This window comes from Brugia malayi (genome assembly GCF_000002995.4).
Source record: "Brugia malayi strain FR3 genome assembly, contig: Bm_v4_Chr2_contig_001, whole genome shotgun sequence".
Taxonomy (NCBI): domain Eukaryota; kingdom Metazoa; phylum Nematoda; class Chromadorea; order Rhabditida; family Onchocercidae; genus Brugia; species Brugia malayi.
The window spans coordinates 12,680,052-12,703,607 of NW_025062476.1; the positions used below are offsets into that span (position 1 = coordinate 12,680,052).

Genomic DNA, 23,556 nt, shown 5'->3' on the forward strand with positions numbered 1-23,556 from the left:
TTTGAATTATTAATTCTAATATTATCTTATGTAAAAATTTTCCATATTTTAATGTGTATAATTGTTTTTTTTTTTTTTTTTTTTTGTTTTTCAATTTTTAATTTTAATATTATTTAAAAATTTTTTTTTTTTCAATTTTTAATTCTAATATTATTTTCTAGTGTAAACATATCTCAAAAATTTTCCACATTTTTTAATGTATATATCTGTTTTTTTTTTCAATTTCTAATTTTAATTAAAATTAAATTAATTTGTAATCACAGCAAACAATAACAACGACAACGACAACAACAACAACAACAACAAATAATTACAACAGAAGGAATATTAAAATTAATTTTTAAAATATGGATTGTGAAAATAATCCAGCATGGCCATTTCTGCGACAATCACGCGAACAAATGATTGCGGTATGAATTTTTATTTTTTAATTAATTAATTTAATTTAATTTTTTTTTTTTTTTTTGTTACAAATAAATCAATTATGAATTCTTCACGTATTTTTGAAGTTTTCATCCTTGTTGCAATGATTTTTATTGTTTCATTTTGTATAATTTTTGCATAATTTATATTTTTGATAATTTTTTTTTTGAGGTACAAATGTGATCTAAAATTGATAATTGTTAAAATATAAAAAGTAATTTCAAAAGGAAAAAAAAAAATATTTTACAATTTCATTTCACAATTAATTTTATTATTAGATAATAAATTGCTATAAGAAATATAAAATTGTATTTATATATAAAATTGTTTATTTATAATTAGTTGAAAAAAAAAAAATCGATGATTTTCTTTTTGTAATTCTTGAAATTAATACCATTCACTTAGTATTATTCTGTTTATTATCTTTTTTTAATTTTCAATTTCATTCATTCATTTTTTGCATTTATTCAATTTCTATTTAATAATTTATTTTTAATTTAATTGTTTAGTCATTTTATTCATTACATTTCATTTTCTTAATGTTAATAATATCCAAATTTATGCACAATTGATTGTTCATAATTGAAAATGAATTTCTAATATTGAATTTAAAATTTGACTAAAATTAAAATTGCTAATTTTATAAGCTAATCGGATGATTAAATGTTCTACAGCTAATACATATTAATGTATAATTGTGGAAAATATACCAATGAGATATGATATTAATTTAATTTATTATTATGATATTAACTTAGATATACTTATTTATACTTATATTATAACTCATACTTATTACCTATATGTACTTATTACCTATATATACTTATTACTTATATATACTTATTACTTTTATATACTTATTTATCCATTCACCATTCTTTTATATATTTTATTGTTGTTGAAAAAAAAAAAAAAAAAAAAACGGTGAATTTTTGAGTTTAATCAAATTTACTATGAAAATTTTATTAGACAAAAAAAAAAAGAGCAAATTTTTGGAATTTTTTTGTTTTTTTGTGAACGATTACAAATTATTCAACTTGAAAATTTTGCGTTATTTGTTTTTTTTAAAAAAAAAAAAAAAAAAAAACAAAAATCTTAGCATTGACGAATTAGCAATGGATGAGATGACAGAAGCGGACAGACAGCAAAAACAAACGAATCGAATTTTGAAAAAGTACGGATGAAATGACAAACAGATGGTCGGAACATAGAGCTCTAATTGCCCACGCAACACCTATGCTAACCCATAACACGGGCAAATATTTTCTGAGGAAAAAGAAGAAATCATCCAAACAAACCTCATTACTAAATACTTCAAATTCTTTTTTTTTTTTTTCAAAAAATGAAAAATTTATTTTAAAAGTGTAATTTTTAATCAAAAAATAATTTATGAAAAGATGTTTTTTTTCTTCCTTTTCTTATGTTTTGAGAGTTCAAAAATATTCCATTTAAAGTACAATTCTTTTTTTTTTTTTTTTTTTTTACTTTTAATTTGATAATTAAAAAGAAAATTTCTTAAGAAATTTTTTAAATTATAAAATTTTGTTCGAATTTATCTTATTTTCACAGATATATTCTTGTATTTTTCTTTTTGTTTATGTTTATTTCTTTGTTATTGCAAATTTTAATTTATCTCTCTTTTTTTTTTAATATTTTTAATCTATTTTTAAACGATATTAAAATATATTCATTACAGATCATTTATGATCATTTGACCTTGAATACTAGTAGAAGTCACAAAAGGTCATCACATGACCTTTTGTGACTTCTCATGTCATGATTCCAGAAAAATAACTTTAAGGAGTAATTCTAAAAAAGAACTAACTTAGTGAGTAGTTTCTAAGCTTTATTTGTTGTTTTTGTTTGTAGGATCAGTCGAAACCGTACGATTCAAAGAAAAATGTTTGGATTCCGGATGCGGAAGATGGTTATATTGCTGCGGAAATTAAATCTAGCAAGGGTGACTCAGTCACCGTGGTTTCTGTTCGTGGAAATGAGGTTTCTTTCACTGATAATTTTTTTTTTTTTTTTGTAAATTTTAACAAACATATTTAAAGAAATAAAAAATGAAGCACATTTTTAAAATGAAATTTAAATGCATCTTTTTAGCTTTAAATATAAATAATAATTTTGATTAAAATTTTATGGTATTTTAACTGAATTAAACATTATTCAAATACTTTTTATTAATTGTTTTTAACAGTAATTTATTGACAAAAAAATTTTCCTAACATTCATAAAACAAATAGATTGTGAATTTAATCAAAATATTCATAGTTTTTAGAAAAAATCAAATTTGAATTTAATGAAAATTTGATTATTTCTTTCATTTATACTTTATTTGCTTCTTTTTTTTCTTCGGAAAAATGAAATTTTAGAAAGAAAAAAATAAATTTTTTTGAAAAAAGCTAATTTTCTAATAAATTTACAACAGATATGTTTTAAATTGCAATGTGATAAAATAAAAATTAATATTTGAAACAAAGAAGAAAAAGTATTACTACAAAAAGAAAAAAAAAACAAATTAAATTATTAATTTTTTATTAATATATTAGTAATTCCATTTTAATTATTCATAATTTTTCATCCTTTCATTTCTTAGGTAACACTTAAAGCAGAAATTGTGCAAGAAATGAATCCACCAAAATTTGAAAAAACCGAAGATATGTCAAATCTGACTTTCCTGAATGATGCTTCCGTTCTGCATAACTTACGTGCACGTTACGGTCAAATGCTGATTTACGTAAGTGATTATTAGCATTATTATTACTTTTCTTTTAAAATTTTTATCTATGATATATTAACAATAGATAAAAGTAACATTCATACTTTATTTTAATAATTTGTTTTTTCCAGTAAATTTTGAAGAAAAAAACTTTTTTTTTTAATTGATACTTTTGTTCGGAATAATTATTTCTGTTCCGTCTTTTAATTTTATTCCGTTTTGTTCCATCTTTCAAAATTCTATTTCCTTCTGTTCCGTTTTTTTTTTTTTTTAAATTTATACATTTTAATTAGTAAACCATTAATAGTTGCATGCAAATTCATTCCTTAAATTTTTTTTTTTTTCAGTTAAAAATTATAAATTTATTTTCAGACATATTCAGGATTGTTCTGTGTTGTGATAAATCCGTATAAAAGACTTCCAATTTATGAACCATCCGTAGCCGAAATGTACATGGGTAAACGAAGAACCGAAATGCCACCACATTTATTTGCTGTTTCTGATGAAGCTTATCGTAATATGCTGATCGATCATGAAAATCAATCAATGTTAATTACCGGTGAATCCGGTGCCGGAAAAACCGAAAATACCAAAAAAGTATTTTTGTTTTTATTTTTTCGGCATTCAATTAATGATAGCAAATAAAAAAAAAAAAGCAATTAGACAATAAAAATGATATTTATTCATATCACAATTTGTAAATAAAACAATTTTAAATAATAAAAATTTGTTGTTTAAATTTTTGCTAAATCATTACAACTTATAATAAAACATTAAAATGCAAGTGAAAATTTCAAATAGCTTAAAATTATTTACAAATTATTCAATTTAATTTAGTAAAAGTTAAGCTAAAAAGTGTAATATACTAAATAATTTTATGATGTTAAACATTATGAATTATATATTAGCATGTTGTATATTTCAAACTCTATTAATCTTTTTTCCGGAATGAATTCAGGTTATTGCCTACTTTGCAACGGTAGGTGCATCTCAACAAAAAGGTGATGCAGCAGCAGCGGCAACACCAGATCAACCGGATAAAAAGAAGGTAACTTTGGAGGATCAAATTGTTCAAACAAATCCGGTACTGGAAGCTTTTGGTAATGCAAAAACGGTCCGGAACAATAATTCATCTCGATTTGGCAAATTTATTCGAATTCACTTCTCGAAACTAGGTCGTGTCGCATCATGTGACATTGAACACTGTTAGTTTTATTAATTATTTTTTGAAATTTAATTATAAAATTACAAAAAAAAAAAAAAAAAAATCACTTGTCAAAATTAAATGCTATATTTAATTTTAAATATATTATTATTACTATTATATCTTCAAATATGTATCCTCTTCTAATGATACCTTTATTTATGATGAATTGAAATAAATTAAATTGAATTATTCCATTTCGAGTAAATCATTTTAATCAATTCAATTACTAATTTTTAATAATTTCTTTCCAATCTAACTTCAAACGCTCAAAAAAAAATATTCTTTCAACATTTTTTTTCTTTTCAATCTTTATAACATAACTTTTAATAGATTAAAAAATCATTTGGTAGAAATATAATTTGAAAGAGTTTAAAAATTTTTTTAAACATAAATGTTTATTATAAAAAATTACAATTCTTAATAATTAAACGGTACAAATATATATATATATTTAATAATATGCAATTAAAATTTACAACTTTTAATTATATTAAAATTTGAAGAAAAATTAAAAATTTATTTAATTATTACTTATTAATTATAATTGCTATTTAAATTGATTACTTTCTTTTTTTCATTTATTCTAGATTTACTTGAAAAATCACGTGTTATACGTCAAGCACCAGGTGAACGATGCTATCATATATTTTATCAGCTGTATTCCGATTTCATACCAACATTAAAGAAAGAATTATTATTGGATAAGCCATTGAAGGAATATTATTTTGTTGCACAAGCAGAACTAACAATTGATGGTGTTAATGATAAGGAAGAGCATCAATTAACTGATGAAGCATTTGATATTTTACATTTTTCACAAGAGGAGAAGATGAATTGTTATAAATTAATGGCAGCAATAATGCATATGGGAAATATGAAATTTAAACAACGACCACGTGAAGAGCAAGCGGAACCGGATGGTACAGATGATGCGGAAAAAGCATCAGCAATGTACGGTATTGGTCATGAGGAATTCTTGAAAGCATTAACAAAGCCAAAAGTTAAAGTTGGCAATGAATGGGTCAATAAAGGTCAAAATATTGATCAAGTAACATGGGCTGTTGGAGCAATGGCTAAAGGTCTATATTCGAGAGTGTTTAATTGGCTTGTTAAAAAATGTAATAAAACATTGGATCAAAAAGGTATATCAAGAGATTTCTTCATTGGTGTATTGGATATTGCTGGATTTGAAATATTTGATGTAAGTGCTTTGTTTTTTTTTTTTTTTAAATATTTTATTAAAATTCAAATGCTTTTTTTTTTTTCAAAAAAAAATTGGAAAAAAAATTTTGACTTCGTTTTTTTTTTTTTTTTTTTTAGGAATTTGATTAGATATAAATTAAAGAAAAAAATTTTATAATTTAAAACAATAATTTCTGAAATTATAATGAATGAAAAATAGTGGAAGAAAATTTTTATTATTATACTCTAATTTTTATATATTGTATTAATTTAAAAAAAAAAAAAATCACTTTAACTTTTATATATTCTATTAATTTCCTTATTTTTTAAATTATTAAAGTAAACAAATAAATAAATATATATATTATCAAATTAATCAATCAAAAAACGAAATCATTTATTTATATCAAATCTAACATAATTAATTTAAATTAATTTTTTTTACAACAAAATTTTTATATATGTATAAATTTTATTTTATCAAATCTAGCATAATTAATTAATTAACTTTTCATAATGAAATCTTTATTAATATATAAATAATTTTTTTCAGTTCAATTCATTCGAACAACTTTGGATTAATTTTGTAAATGAAAAATTACAACAATTTTTCAATCATCATATGTTTGTATTGGAGCAAGAAGAATATGCCCGAGAAGGCATTCAATGGACATTCATTGATTTTGGCTTAGATTTACAAGCCTGTATTGAATTAATTGAAAAACCATTAGGCATTCTATCAATGTTAGATGAGGAATGTATCGTACCTAAAGCAACTGATCTTACATTGGCGCAAAAGTTAAACGATCAACATTTGGGTAAACATCCAAATTTTGAAAAGCCAAAACCGCCAAAAGGAAAACAAGGTGAAGCGCATTTTGCTATGCGACATTATGCTGGTACTGTTCGATACAATGTGAGTAATTGGTTGGAAAAGAATAAAGATCCATTAAATGATACGGTTGTATCAGTTATGAAACATTCAACTGGTAATTTACTTCTCACAGAAATTTGGCAAGATTATACGACACAGGAAGAAGCTGCAGCTGCTGCTAAAGGTATTTGAATTATTTAATTTAATTAGATTAGATTTGATCAGATTTAATTTGATTAGATTTGATTTGATTGGATTAGATTTAATTAAATTAGATTTAATTTGATTTCATTTAATTTGATTTGATTTAGATTAGTTTGGATTAGATTAGATTTGATTTGATCAGATTTAATTTGATTAGATTTGATTAAATTAAAAAAAAATAACGACTACAGAATGGATTATTTTTTTTTTTTTTGTTAAATATAATGAGAAAATATATGTATATAAAAGGATTAATAAAAGTTGAGAAATTCTTATTTCTCATCAATGCATGAATTGTTTAATGAAATTTGTGAAAATTTTTTGAAGCGAAAAATTAGTAATCAGTGAAATTTTAGAGGAAAAGAATTTAAAAAAAAAAAAAGTTATTGATATAATATCTAATAAATTATCATTATTTTGAAGAAAAAATTTTTCAATCTTAGATATAAAATAAAAAATTCATGCACTGATTCTAATGAATTTTATCATCAATTAACTGATGAAAGCTAATAAATATTTTTTTATCATTTTTATCTTTAATAGTAAATTGATAATTTTAATGAGTAATACTTCTAAATCAGTTAATTGATAAGAAAATTCATTAGAATATGATTTTTTTTTTTTTTTTTGTTTCTTCTGTTGAAAGAAATGTAAAAAAGTAAAATTGAAAAATGAAATTTTTTATGTTAGAAAAATTTAATTAGTTTAAATTTTACAATTATACTGATAATTTATTATTATTATTATCAATTTTAGCTTTAATTAATTTTAGATGGAGGAGGAGCGGGCAAAAAGAAGGGTAAATCCGGTTCATTCATGACCGTTTCTATGTTATATCGTGAATCATTGAATAATCTAATGACAATGTTGAATATGACACATCCGCATTTTATTCGGTGTATTATTCCGAATGAAAAGAAGCAATCCGGTTTACTGGATGCGGCATTAGTATTAAATCAGCTTACATGTAATGGTGTATTGGAAGGTATTCGTATCTGTCGTAAAGGTTTCCCTAACAGGTATTTTTAATTATTTCATTTTAATAATTTAAAAAAAAAAAAAAAAAAAATTGGTTTTAGTTGAAAAAATATCTCTTTTTAATATAAAAAATTTTAATTCTGCACAATTTGAAGATATATTTTAATGAAATTTTAATAAGAATAAAATTTATTAAAATTTCAAAAATGCAAAAATTAATCTTTCTATTAATACTAAAATAGCCAAATTAAAAAAAAAAAAAAAAAAAAAAAAAAGAAAGAAAATACTAAACTTTTAATGATTATTTTAAAAATATAATAGCTATTATTGCTCTAAATAAATCATTTTTTCTTTTTTTTTTTGTTAGTTTAATAAAAAATTTTTTTAAAATAATCAAATTTATTTTTTTAACTTTTAATAATTACTATTATTCTTTTGTTTTATTTTTAGAACATTACATAAGGATTTCAAGCAACGCTACTCAATACTTGCTGCAAATGAATCGATCAGTAGCACAGATATGAGAAAATGTGCTGAAGCAATGCTAAGTAAAATTGTTAAAGAAAATATATTAACGGAAGAAAATTTTCGAATTGGTGAAACAAAAGTTTTCTTTAAAGCAGGTGTATTAGCACATTTGGAAGATGTTCGTGATGAAGCATTGAAAACATTGCTAACAAAATTACAATCACAAATTAAATGGTATCTTGGCTTAACTGATAAAAAACGACGTATTCAACAAAAAGCTGGCTTATTAATACTACAACGTAATGTTCGTGCGTGGTGTTCATTACGTACGTGGGAATGGTTTAAATTATACACCAAAGTACGACCAATGTTAAAAGAAGGTAAAATAGCCGAAGAATTGGAAAAATTACAGGAGAAATTAAAATCACTTGAGGAGACATTACAAAAGGAGGAAAATTTACGAAAAAATTTGGATGATAGTGCAAAAAAAATGGAAACCGAAAAAGCGGAATTATTTGAAAAATTAGAAGCTGTAAAAAATAATCTTACAAAATCTGAAGGTAATCTATCACAAATGGAATCAGCAAAATCAGATGCTGATAAAAAACTTGAGGTAAAAATTTTACTTTTTAGTTTAATCGTTTTTTTTTTTTTTTTGAATTTAATGTAAAATATTTTTTGTAGTTTAATTTAAGCATTTTTGTAATTTAAAATGAATTTTTGGATGAAAAATTTTTTGTAGTTTAATTTAAGCATTTTTGTAATTTAAAATGAATTTTTGGGTGGAAATTTTTAGGATGAATTAATAATTAAGGAAAGCTTTTTTTTTTTTTTTCTTTCTGTAAAATATAATTGAGTTGCGAAATTTTATAAAAAAAAAATTTTACTTTTACTTTCTTTTTTTAATATTTTACTTTACTTTACTTTACTTTGCTTTCTTCTTCTCTTTTCAGGAGTTAAATGAGCAACTTGCTGATGTTGAAGATCAAAATACAGAAATTCAACGATCAAAAAAGAAGGTTGAAGGTGAAATTGATGCATTAAAAAAGCAAATTCAAGATTTAGAAATGAGTGCACGTAAAGCAGAAATGGAAAAGCAATCAAAAGATCATCAAATTCGTTCACTTCAAGATGAATTACAACAACAAGCAGAATCGGTGGCAAAATTAAACAAAGAAATTCGACATCAGGAAGAATTAAATAAGAAAATTACGGAAGATTTACAAGGTGAAGAAGATAAAACAAATCATGCAAATAAGATTAAAAGTAAATTAGAGCAAACGTTAAATGATTTGGAGGATAATTTGGAACGTGAACGACGTGCAAAAGCAGATAGTGAAAAATCAAAGCGAAAACTTGAGGGTGAATTAAAAATTACACAAGAAAGTATTGATGAAGCAACACGTCAACGACGTGACTTAGAAAATAATATGAAACGAAAAGAAGCCGAATTAAATGCATTAAGTAGTCGATTGGAAGATGAACAAGCAACAATTAGCAAATTGCAACGACAAATTAAAGAATTGCAAAGTCGTGCAGCTGAATTGGAAGATGAAGTGCAAAATGAACGACAATCACGATCAAAGACTGATAAGGCACGTTCAGATATACAGCATGAATTAGAGGAGTTGAATGATCGACTAGATGAGCAAGGTGGTGCAACTGCAGCACAAATTGAAATTAATAAGAAACGTGAAGCTGAATTAGCTAAATTAAGACGTGATATTGAGGAGGCAAATATGAATCATGAAAGTCAACTAGCAGCATTACGTAAAAAGCATACAGATGCTGTAGCTGAACTAACCGATCAATTAGATCAAATTCAAAAACAAAAGCAAAAATTGGAAAAAGATAAAATGCAATATGTGCGTAATACGGAAGATTTAGCTGCACAATTAGATGGTGAAAGTGCTGCTAAAGTAAGCAATGAAAAATTAGTAAAACAATTTGAATTACAATTAAATGATTTACAAGCACGTGCAGATGAGCAATCACGTCAATTGCATGATTATAGTTCAGTACGTAATCGTCTTGGAAATGAGAATAGTGATATGATAAGACAATTAGAAGATGCAGAAGAGCAAATTTCAACATTACAACGATTTAAAGGACAATTAACACAACAAATTGAGGATATACGTTCAGCAACTGATGAAGAAATACGTGAACGGCAAGTGCTTGCAGCGCAAGTGAAAAATTTACAAATTGAAGCGGAACAAGCACATAATAATTTAGAGGAAGAAATTGAATCAAAGAATGAAGTTGCAAGACAATTAAGTAAAGCAAATGGTGAAATACAGCAATGGCAATCACGTTTTGAGCAAGATGGTATGCTTCAAACTACTGAACTTGAAGAAGTACGTCGTAAACAAGGTATTAAAATTAATGAATTACAAGAAGCACTTGAACAAGCTAATCAAAAAATTATAACATTGGAAAAAGCACGATCACGTTTACTTGGTGATCTTGATGATGCGCAAGTTGACGTAGAACGAGCAAATGCTACAGCAAGTCAGCTAGAGAAGAAGCAGAAAGGTTTTGATGCTGTAAGTTTTCCATTTTATTCTTTTTCAAATTATGATCGATTAAAATTTAATTTTGAAATTGTTACTGAAAGTTAAATATTTTCAATTAGCTGATTACTGATTGATTGAAATTGAAATTGTATTGAAATATGAAACAATAATGCATCTATTGATTGATAACTTTTTTGTTTAATTAGAATTACACTTAAGGAAATATATAGATCTGTTCGAATTAAACATATCGATTCTTATCAGTTTAATCTCTGATATGTGATCAATTGATCACTTCGAGATTATCCTGCTTAAAAGGATTTGAAAGGGGCTTGTTTCTCACCTATCACGGGTTGATCCGGTATTGTATTTACCCATGGGAACAGTCCATGTACCCTTCTAGGGATAGGCTTTGTCCATACTACATTTTACACTTATAATTCTATGAATTTCATTTTTTTGTTCACTCCTAATTTTAACTGAAATCATCTAGTTTAGCTTATCAACAAATCAAGCTTATCAGTAAGTTTAGATAAAAAGCAGGAAGAGAATGCTTATATTGTAATATAATATTAAGTTAGCTTCAAATATATAATTTTTATAGCAAAAAAAAAAATTTTTTTTAAAAATTAAATATTTAATTTTAGCTTGTTGATGAATGGAAAAAGAAAGCTGATGATATGTCAGCAGAGCTTGATTCTGTTCAACGTGAAGTACGTAATCTGTCAACGGATTTATTCAAAATGAAGACAACATATGAGGAATACTCTGATACAGCTGAAGGACTTCGTCATGAAAATAAAGCTTTAAGCAATGAAATTAAAGATTTAACTGATCAGCTTGGTGAAGGTGGTCGTTCACAACATGAAATGCAAAAAATGATTCGACGATTGGAAATTGAAAAAGAAGAATTACAACATGCACTTGATGAAGCAGAAGGTAAATTCAAAGATTATTTATTTATTTAAAAAAAACAAAAAAAAACAAAAAAAGGATTTATAAAAAGTTATTATCAAATGCATATGGTTATTATTATTATTTTTCAAAAAATTGATGCGTGAATTATTTAGAAAAGAATAATGGAATTAAGGAATGTAATGTTATATAAATTTATTGTAAAATATATATAATTGTTTTTTTATGATTTTTTTTTTTGAGGCAATGTATGAATTATTTATAAAAAAAAATAAATAATCATTATTACTACTATTATCATTATTATTACTATTGTTATCATTATTACTGGTATTATTACCATCATCATTATTAATAGTATTACTACCATCAATATTATCACTATTATCATCATTATTAATAGTATTACTGTCATCAATATTATCACTATTATTACTATTATTATTACCAGTATTATTACTATTAATAGTATTATTACCATTATTATTATTATTACTATTAATAATCGCCGTTATTGCTGTCAATATTAATACTACATTACCGTTATTATTATTAATATTTTTGTTTTTATTATCATTGCTATTATTATCATTGTTATTGTTATTTTGTAGGAGCATTAGAAGCAGAAGAAAGTAAAGTAATGCGTGCACAAGTGGAAGTGTCACAAATACGTTCTGAAATTGAGAAGCGAATACAAGAGAAGGAAGAAGATTTTGAAAATACTCGACGAAATCATCAACGTGCATTAGAATCGATGCAAGCATCACTAGAAGCTGAATCAAAGAGTAAAAATGAACTTTTACGTGTAAAGAAGAAGCTTGAATCAGATATTAATGAACTTGAAATTGCACTTGATCATGCTAATAAAGCAAATGCTGATGCACAAAAGAATTTGAAACGATGCACAGAGCAAATTCGTGAAATTCAATTACAGGTTTGTTTAATTTTAATCTTTAAAAAAAAAAAATATTAGATGGAGCAAATATATAATTGTTAAACTAACAATAAAAGTTATTATCATTTAATTAATTACAATTTCATTCTAATTAAAATATCAAATAATATTATTAGCTATCATTTTATTAATGATAAAACTTTTGTGAAATGATTTTATAATTGCACTACTTTTAATAATAAAATTCCAAAGATTTTTTTTTATTTTTTAAAGAAAATAAAAAAAATTTAGACATTTTCATTTTTTTTTTTTTTTTTACAGCAGTAAATTAGAATTTAAAAAAAAAAAGAATTAAAATTTAATTTAATATTAGTAATTTTGATTGATAGATCGAAGAAGAACAACGACAACGTGATGAGATGAAGCAGCATTATTATACAGCGGAAAAACGTGCACAAATTTTGGAAGCTGAAAAAGATGAAATTAGCCAAGCGCTAGAACAAGCGGAACGAGCACGTAAACAAGCAGAATTAGACGCAAGTGAAAGCCGTGATCAAGCTAATGAATTAAATATGCAAGTTAGCAATCTTGGTGCAGCAAAGAGGAAAGCTGAAGGAGAACTACAGGTAAATTATTCATTGCCAGGTATAATTTTATACAATTAATTAAATAATTAATTAGTTGAATAGCTTAATGTTAATCATTAATTACTTTTTGTTAATTCTAAAATTTATACTTAAGAAAGTTCGATTGCAAAAAAAAAAAAAAAAAAAAGGAAAAAAGTTCAATTTTTGTAAATGAATTATTTGCAATTAATTAATTAGCTAGATGGTTTAATAATTAATCATTTAATTATTTTTATTAATTCTAAAATTTATATTTAAGAAAATCCTTTAAAATTCAATTGCAAAAAAAAAGAAGAAAAAATTGTGATCAAAATTTTTTTTTTCAATTTTTTGTAAATGAATGGTAGTAATGTCTACAGGATTGAGAAAAAAAAATGAGTAAAATTAAAAGATTTTTTCTTTTTTTTTTTTTTTTTAAATTTTGATTTTTAAATTGAAAAAGTTTTATTTTTAGGCTATTCATGCAGACATGGATGAAACATTGAATGAATTTCGAGCATCAGAAGAACGAAGTAAAAGAGCAATCGGTGATGTTGAAAGGCTTGCAGAAGAATATCGACAAGAGCAGGAACATGGCTTACATATTGATAGGATGAGAAAAGGCCTTGAGGCACAAATTAAAGATATGCAGGTAAGCCTTACCTTTCCTTTTCTCTCTCTCTCTCTCTTAAAATGTTTCTGAATGAAAAAGAAAAGTTCATTAAAATTTAAATTGTTTTATTGTTTTTCATAGCGTTTAAATTTCTTCTCTCTCTCTCTCTTAAAATGTGGTAACTTACCTTTCCTTTTCTCTCTCTCTCTCTTAAAATGTGGTAACTTACCTTTCCCTTTCTCTCTCTCTCTTAAAATGTGGTAACTTACCTTTCCTTTTCTCTCTCTCTCTCCTAAAATGTGGTAACTTACCTTTCCTTTTCTCTCTCTCTCTCTTAAAATGTGGTAACTTACCTTTCCTTTTTTCCCTCTCTCTTAAAATGTGGTAACTTACCTTTCCTTTTCTCTCTCTCTCTTAAAATGTGGTAACTTACTTTTCCTTTTCTCTCTCTCTCTCTTAAAATGTTTCGGAATAAAAAAAAAAAAAAAAAAATTGATTAAAATTTAAATTGTTTCATTGTTTTTCATAGCGTTTAAAATTTAACTTCCATTTTTGATTCAATTTTTTTTTTTTTTTATTTTAGAAACAGTTCATACATATTTTTCTTTTTTCTTCTCAAAATGTTTCGAAAAAAAAAAATCCGAGTGAAATTTAAATTATTGATAAATAAAGCTAACTGTGTTTATTTATTTTTTTCAAAAACTTTTTTTTTTTTTTGTAATTAATTAATATGAATTAATTTAATCTAAAAATATTTTAAATAATACAAATTTTGTATGATAACTATTATAAATTGATAAAGATGATTTAGCATAATCACCTGTATTCCCATATTTATATTATTATCATCTTTTTTCTTATATTATTTTTGCAATCAAAAATTTTTTAAAATTAAAATTATATTAAAATGTTAACAATCAACTCATATTAAAATTTCAAAAATTAATTCATATAAAAATTTAAAAAATCAATTCATATCAAGAATCAATTCAAATTAAAATTTCAACAATTTACTCATACTAAAATTGAAAGAAAAACAAAAAAAAAACAAAACAAAACAAAGCAAAACAACCCATATCAAATTTTAACAATCAATTTCTTATTAAAATTCTAAAAACTAATTAATATTAAAACTTTAAAAATTAGTTTATAATATGCTCATAATAAAATTTTAAGTAAAAAATTTTCAATTAATTCATATTAAAAAAAAAATTGTTTTTTTAGGCGCAATTAGAAGAAGCAGAACAAGCAGCACTAAAAGGTGGTAAAAAAGTGATTGCTAAATTAGAACAACGTATTCATGATCTCGAAGCTGAACTTGATGGTGAACAACATCGTTATCAGGAAGCAAATAAAAATGTTGCTAAATCAGAGAGGCGAGTACGTGAATTACAATTTCAAGTGGATGAAGATAAGAAAAATTATGAACGATTGCAAGATCTTGTTGATAAACTTCAAAGTAAAATTAAAACACAAAAGAAGCAATTGGAAGATGCTGTAAGTTTTATTTATTTTATTTTAAATATTTAATTTAAATTTGTAATTGAATTGTGTATAGAAATAAGAAAAATTGAAAGGAATAAATAAAAATTGTAAATTTCTTTTCTTTTTCTTTTTTAGTAATAAATTTATTAGTTTAAATAAATATTTTATAAATTTAAAAGAAAAAGAAACAACGCTAAAGTAATTTAAATATATTTTAAGTTTCCTAATTGATGTTTACATGTAGTATTTAAATTTTGATAAATTAGAAATTAAATTATTCATTAATGGGGAATAATTAGCATTCCTAGCAATAATTGATGTTTATATATATATTTACAAATCAATCATGTATTACTACTATTCAACTGATAATATTTACTGATAAGAAATGAATCATCCAACAAAAGTGTAAAAGGTTAGGTAATAGAGAAATGTCCGAACATTCATTTCTAATACTTAATAAAAAATAAAATTCTCATTTAAATAATAAATATTGCTGGGAAAAATTCTTTACTTTATCCTTATCAATTATCATTTATCATTTACTTATTGTAATCATAAATCGCTTTAATATGAGCAAATATGTTAGCATTTCACGTTTAATCTTTAATGATAAGGATCAAATGGTCTAAGTTTACTGATCAAATTAATAAACTGATATGAGGTGAATTAATTGATAATAAATTGAAATGATATGAATTGATTAATTCAATCATATAACAATTTCCCTATATATATATAAGTTTCTACGTTATATCTGCGTAGTAATTAAATTATTTCACGTGATAGAACCACGTGAAATACGCAATTTTCATCGAACGTTTCTCCTTTTGCCTTTTAAGATACTTTCACATAAATAAATACAATTAAATTAATAAGTTGAAATGATATGAATACACTGATCAGATTAATAAATTTGAAGTTACGTGAATTAATAATAATTGATTAAATTAATAATAATTAAATAATTGATTAAATTAATAATAATTAAATAATTGATTAAATTAATAAGTTAAAATAATATGAATTGATTAATTTATCATTTACAGGAAGAGCTTGCAAATACAAATTTGCAAAAATATCGACAAATTCAGCATCAATTGGAAGATGCTGAAGAGCGTGCTGATAATGCGGAAAATTCCGTCACAAAAATGCGCTCAATGAGCCGGACAACAATGTCAGTTGGACCGGGTACCGGTTTGCAAGCAACTCGTTCCGCTACCGTACTCCGTTCACCATCTCGTAATCGTATTTCCGACTATTAGAAATTAAATTAATTTTTTTTTTTTCTTTCAGAAAAAAAAGAAAAGAAAAAAAAAAGAAAAAACGCGAAAATATTTTTTTTATTATTATTAAATTCATTTTATTTTAATTATTTGTATGCATATAGTTCTCTACTTGAAATGATCACATTTCTTCCTCCTAAATATATTACTATCGCATAATGTTTGTTTTTTTTTTTTTTTTTCATTTTTCTTTTAACGATGCGACAAAATAGAATTATTGAAAGAATAAAAAAAAAAAATGAAGTATTATCTATCTGTGCAAGCATAATAATTGTTTTACTGATAACTAATGATATGATATGATAATGTAACCAGTTAATATACATATCATTTATTTAAAAAATATTCGAGATATACACTTGGTTAATTTTTCTCGATTGTTAAAATAAAGAAACAAGAAAAAAAAATGATTACAAAAAAAAAAAGCATAACTAAATTTTGAATGAAACAAACTTTTTCTTTTTTTTTTTTTCAATTGTTTTTTTTTTTTATTAATCCCAATCATAGTAATACAATAATAATAATAATAGTAATAATGACAATAACGGTGATAATGATAATGATTATATAGTAATAATAATAGATGTAATACAAGTATTAATTTGTTTACAGTATTGACACAAATAAAAAAATAAAAATAAAAACAAATTTGTAAATAAGAAAAGATAACAAAATGATAGGAAAAATTATTAATTAAAATCTATTTTATTAATTTTACTCAGTCCTTGAACGTTTCTGTTCAACAACCAATGATAGCGGTGAATGTGGTGACGAAGCTTTTCCGGATGTAGCATCACTTAAACCACTTGGACTACAACAATCTACCGGTGAAGTTATCTGAAAAAAAACTGTAAAAATTAAATTAACAAAAAAGGAAAAACGGAAAAAAAAATTTATTAATAAATCATTTATTAATGTAATAAAAAAGTATTATTTTTATTACTAATTTATAATTCATTTATTTAATTTATTTCTCTTTTTGCTATTTGTTTATTAGTCATTGTATTATTAATTACATAAATGATAATTAATCATTTTAAATTAACTATTATTATTATTATTTAATAGCATAAATGATAATTAATCATTTTAAATTAACTATTATTATTATTATTTAATTACATAAATGATAAATAATCATTTTAAATTAACTGTTATTATTATTTAATTACATAAATGATAAATAATCATTTTAAATTAACTATTATTATTATTATTTAATAGCATAAATGATAATTAATCATTTTAAATTAACTATTATTATTTAATTATTATTATTAATTATAATACTTACCGAAAGTGGTAGTACGCCAGTTTGTGCGCGTAATTTTAAGAAGCAATTATGACATCGAGGATGATCAAAACTACTACTGATAATCAAATATTCATGATGACGCTAAAAAAAAAAAAAAAAAAAAAAAAAACGAAACAAATATTTCAAATTTAACCAATTTTTTTTTTTTTTCAAATAGTTTAATTAATAAAAAAAAGTTGAAATATTCTATTAAAAATATTATTCACAAATTTTTTTTTTTTTTTTTATTAATTACAGATGAATAAAGTAAAAGATTTAAATTTAACTTCGATGTTTTAAATGATAAATTTTGAAAAATAAACTAAAATTCATTAATAAAAAAGAAAAAAGTACAATGGACAGAAATAATTTAAAAAAAAAAAAAAAAAAATTGAACATTAGCAAGGTGAAATGCTTTAAAATTAATTAAAAAAGAAAACAATGAAATGGAAACTTTTTTGAATTTACAAAAACAAATTTTTTAATTCCAAAATTTCAATCATTCTAAACAATTTAAGCTTTTTTCTTCTTTAGGAATTTGACTGCATCAGTTATTATTATTAATTACTAAGAATAGTAATTTAAATTTAAATTAAAAAAAAAAAAAAAAAAAAAACTTGACAAAGATAATTTTCTTGCACTGCAAAATATTTTTTTTAAAAAAAAAATAAAATAAAATAAATTACAAAACATTAAAAAGTAAAATTTGCTAAAAAATAAAAAAAAAAATGCAATATTTATTTTTTTTAATAAATGCAAATCAATTTTATTTAATAATAATAAATGAATTTTTCATAAGATAATTTTATTTCACATATTGTTTTAGTATTAATTTTATAACAAAATTATTGCTATCAATTTTTTATTGTAAATTATTGAATTTATTCAAATAAATGTTTAAGATCAAGAATTAAAAATAAAAAAAAAAAAGAAAAGAAAAGAAAAATGAAATAAAATAGATATTAGCTTATGTAATATTGGTGTAAAATTTATGACTAAATTTATTCAAAGTAAATAGAAATAAACAAACAAAAAAGAAAACTCAAATAATATCAAATATAAACAAAATTTTAGTATTACTTTTAATTATTTATACAGTATTACTAAATTATTATTTGTATACATTCTTTGATTTTTCCTTTTTGCTTTTTATTGCTATTTTATAACTTTTTTTTTTTTGTTACAAAAGTTTAGAAACTTACTTTTCTTTCATATTTTACTGAACAAAAATAAAAAAAAAAAAAGAAATTATTTAATGAAACAATCATTTTTTCTATAATTTTATAAATACTATCAAAAAATATCGATTCCACTAGTTAAAATTTAAGTTTTTTTTTTTTTTAAATTCATTAATTTGCTGAATGAAAACAAAATAAACAAATTATTAAAAATTTACTAATTTGAAAGAAATAAAAATTATTATAAATTGAAATCGATATTAAAATTGACTTCCGTATTTCGAGTAAATTATTTGTATTCATTTTAATAAAATGGTAATCGTTTATATATATATTTAAGAAATATCGATTTCAATAATTAAAATTTAAATAATCAAAAAGTGTGATTGTTAAATTTATTAATTTTACACACACAAAAAAAAAAAACATATTTTATTAGATGGAAAAAAATATTTTTTACAATTTTTTTTTTTATATAATATAAATAAATATTAGCCCCAATAATTAAAAGTAACTTCTAAACAATTAAAAAGTTTTTTTTTTTTTTTTTTTGAATTTATAAATTAACAAAAAAAAAAAAAAAAAGAGCAAAATAAATAAACGAATTATTCAAATACAATAAGAAAATTGAAGTCGAGAATGAAAATAAATTTCGTATTTCAACTAAATTATTTTAAAAACATAAGAAAAAAAAAAAAAAAGCAAATTACCTCACAAAATCGACAGAAATTACTATTTCCCGAGATTTCTCGAGATTCCTCACATTCATCCTTTTTTACATTTCCATCAATTACTGTCTGTGACATTATCATCGGATATGTTACATTGCTATTTGTTGGATGATTTAATTGACTACTCGAATCATCACGATATCCACGATTTTTTACTTTAAAAAAAATAAAACTTTTTTTTTTTTCAAAAATATAATTTTAAAATTTAATAATTTTCGTTTTAGATTATTACTATAAAATATGAGTATATTTAATCATATATATATATTGCAAAAATATTACTTTTTTATCATATAATAAACTGAAAAAAAAATTTTTTTTTTTTCAAATAATTATATAAAAAAATTTTTTTTTTTAAAATTTTAAATCATACATCCAAGCCTTTTTTGTTGATTAGATCGAATACGCAATAATTCATATTCACGTTTTCGTCGACATTGCTCAGATATTGGTGATTGTAATAAATTATCAGTTGATGCTTTATAATCTTTTAAACTAAAATTTTGATAAATTTAAAATTTCACACATAAATAAATGTAAAGTTTGAATTTGAGTAAACTTTAAAAAAAAAAAAAAAAAACGAAATTAAATGAAATAAAATAAAAGATAAACTTTCTTACTTAGCAATATTTTTGATAAGTTTTGATTTTTCTAATTCGATATGCTCAATCCAATTGTGCTCAGATGCCAATTTTTCATCACAAAGCATGCAAATTGGATTACCATCTTCATCAGTTTGCAATTCTAAATGATAAGTAATGATAATAATAATTTGTTATCATTGTCATAAAGTAAGATTAAGTTTATCATTGATAATAATCATGAAGTAATCATTAACAATCAAATAATCAATAATAATAATTAACAATAACAATCTTTTATCACTGAGTAAATAATAATAGTAATACTCTTTTTAAAAATTACTGTTGCAATTAATAGTTAGATAACTCTGAAGCTCATGTGATAGTTCAACTGATAATGATAACAATATATCAGCACCACTATAATTATCATAATTCTCCTCATAATCATCCTTATCACCTTTCATATAAGTCTTAAAATATTATTTTTAAAGTATACGTCTTGAATAGAAACCATAATAAAGCAAGTGACGATGAGCATTTATAATAATTTCAGTGATAACAGATAAAGTGATAATCAACTATTATCATTTATCATTAGGTTACTATTTTTTTTTATCAATTAGTTATTAACGATTAAATTGATGAAATGTGACATAACTGATAAACAGATAACATTAACTGATAATTATTACAATTCTAGTGAAAACATAAAATTTTCACCAAAATGTGTTAATTTTTTTTCATTTTGAACACCGTAAAAGACTAATAAACATCATCAAATCATAAAAAAAATCAAAAAATCAAATTTTTTAAATTTTTTCAATAAAGTTAATAAGAAGTTAGCATATTGACGTACGTGTTAACGCTAAATGACGAACATTTTTCACTTTTTTAACTAACAAATTATCTTCTCAGTTAACACCAAAATTCACATATTGACGTACGTGTTAACGCTAAATGACGAACATTTTTCACTTTTTTAACTAACAAATTATCTTCTCAGTTAACACCAAAATTCACATATTGACGTACGTGTTAACGCTAAATGACGAACATTTTTCACTTTTTTAACTAACAAATTATCTTCTCAGTTAACACCAAAATTCACATATTGACGTACGTGTTAACGATAAATGACGAACATTTTTCACTTTTTTAACTAACAAATTATCTTCTCAGTTAACACCAAAATTCACATATTGACGTACGTGTTAACGCTAATTCTTCACTTTTTTAGCCAATAAATTATTATCCCCCAAAATAAACAATAAACAAATTGATTTTGCGCATAATAAATATGCATTTGCGCCTAATCAATCATAAAAATGACACCAAAAAAATAAGTAATCCTTCCATTAAAAGTAATCTGTTATGTATGTATGTATGTTTGTATGTGTGTATGTTTGTATGTATGTATGTTTGTATGTATGTATGTTTGTATGTGTGTATGTTTGTATGTGTGTATGTTTGTATGTGTGTATGTGTGTGTGTGTGTATGTATGTATGTTTGTATGTATGTATGTGTGTGTATGTTTGTATGTTTGTACACAGTAATCTAATACGAAAAGATTTACAATGGCCATATGAGATCGATGAGTTATATATATTTGCCCGTATGTTAATTTTTACGATTTCCAAATTGGCGACAAAATCATTAATTACCATTTTTTGAGGTTAATTTATTTTCTTATACATAAAGTATATTTTATAAAGAATTTTTTCTTTAATTATTAAATTTAACTTTGAAAGTAAAAATTAAAAATTAATATTTCAATTATTGATTCTACTTAATATAAAAAAAAAAAAATTGTACATTTTTCTAGTTAATATATTTTAATTATAAAATAAACATTTTTAAGATAAAAAATTTTTACAAAAAAAAAAAAAAAAAGATTATATAAATTATGAAAAAGGAAAATTTGATAAAAAAGCAACTTGAAAAATTTTTCTAATATGCATAATTAGAAATTAAAAATAATTAATTAAATATAAAATTGATTAAACAATTTTAACTAATATGCATTAAATTGGAAAATTCATTATGTTAAATTGTGTTAAAAATTTTCCCTATGCATATAAAAAAATAATTAACAAATTTTTTAATTAGAATTAAAGAAAAAAAAAATGGATTTCGAATATTTTATTTCTTTCTTCTTTTCTTGCTAATTAATTAATTTTGAAATCAATTTTTTTTTTTTTGTTTGTCTCAAACTACCAAAATTTTGTTGTTATTTACAAAAAGTGAAATATCATTTAATAAAATATTGCTTTTAAGTAAAGTAGTATTTAACGAAATGATTACTTTTAAGTAAAGCAGTATTTAACAGAATGACTACTTTTAATTTTTAAGTAAAGTAGTATTTAACCAAATGATTACTTTTAAGTAAAGTAGTGCTTAACAAAATGATTACTTTTAATTTTTAATTAAAGTAGTATTTAACAGAATGATTACTTTTAAGTAAAGCAGTATTTAACAAAATAATTACTTTTAATTTTTAAGTAAAGTAGTATTTAACAGAATGATTACTTTTAAGTAAAGCAGTATTTAACAAAATGATTACTTTTAATTTTTAAGTAAAGTAGTATTTAACGAAATGATTACTTTTAAGTAAAGTAGTGCTTAACAAAATGATTACTTTTAATTTTTAATTAAAGTAGTATTTAACAGAATGATTACTTTTAAGTAAAGTAGTATTTAACAGAATGATTACTTTTAATTTTTAAGTAAAGTAGTATTTAACAGAATGATTACTTTTAATTTTTAAGTAAAGTAGTATTTAACAGGATGATTACTTTTAATTTTTAAGTAAAGTAGTATTTAACCCAATGATTACTTTTAAGTAAAGTAGTGCTTAACAAAATGATTACTTTTATTTTCTTCCTCGTTCCTCTTTTAATGGAAATGGATTGTAATTTTTAAAATATCCCGAGAGAAAGATGTTGGAGAAGAAGGAATTGCTTAATTTGCATTTTTGTACCATTTAAATAGATAGGTGTGCTACAGGTGAGTAATAGGAATGAAATATTTGATGGGAGAGAGAGAGAGAGAGAGAGAGGGGAAAAGAAAAAAAATGGAATGAAAAAAAGAGAGAGAATCAATTATGAGCAAATAATTCGAAAAGAGATGAATAGGTACCATTCGGTTCATCAAATTCTTTCAAAAATCTAACAAAAATATTTGGCCTAATTTTTTTTTTAGACAAATGTTATTCAAATAAATGCAAAATCATATACAATTCTTATTGTTTCACATCTATTTGATATTTAAATTTAATAATCAAATAAATTGCTATTCAAATAAATGCAAAATTATATACAATTCTTATTGTTTCACATCTATTTGATATTTAAATTTAGTAGTCAAACAAATTGCTATTCAAATAAATGCAA

General features: G+C 22.7%; 2 protein-coding genes and 1 non-coding gene across 3 annotated transcripts; 1 reads left to right on the forward strand and 2 right to left on the reverse strand.

The window, feature by feature from the left end:
- Positions 1 to 347: 347 nt before the first annotated feature.
- Bm3307 (myosin heavy chain B (MHC B), putative) lies at positions 348 to 16,358 on the forward strand (the record flags this gene model as incomplete). Its single annotated transcript, XM_043079374.1, has 16 exons — positions 348 to 410; positions 2,296 to 2,424; positions 3,029 to 3,169; positions 3,524 to 3,748; positions 4,110 to 4,356; positions 4,946 to 5,559; positions 6,094 to 6,598; positions 7,391 to 7,637; positions 8,047 to 8,677; positions 9,018 to 10,610; positions 11,228 to 11,519; positions 12,107 to 12,429; positions 12,780 to 13,016; positions 13,471 to 13,647; positions 14,833 to 15,105; positions 16,143 to 16,358. 16 exons carry the CDS (start codon positions 348 to 350, stop codon positions 16,356 to 16,358), a joined length of 5,913 nt encoding a protein of 1,970 aa, XP_042935308.1.
- On the reverse strand, positions 10,829 to 10,969 carry Bm15618. The gene has a single exon (XR_006228000.1). It is a non-coding gene; the product is annotated as a small nuclear RNA Bm15618 (small nuclear RNA).
- Positions 16,359 to 17,093: 735 nt separating the features above from the next.
- Positions 17,094 to 20,630, reverse strand: Bm11628 (Uncharacterized protein; the record flags this gene model as incomplete). The annotated part of the gene is made up of 6 exons (XM_043079375.1): positions 17,094 to 17,216; positions 17,674 to 17,775; positions 19,562 to 19,737; positions 19,956 to 20,077; positions 20,203 to 20,326; positions 20,507 to 20,630. 6 exons carry the CDS (start codon positions 20,628 to 20,630, stop codon positions 17,094 to 17,096), a joined length of 771 nt encoding a protein of 256 aa, XP_042935309.1.
- Positions 20,631 to 23,556: the final 2,926 nt, after the last annotated feature.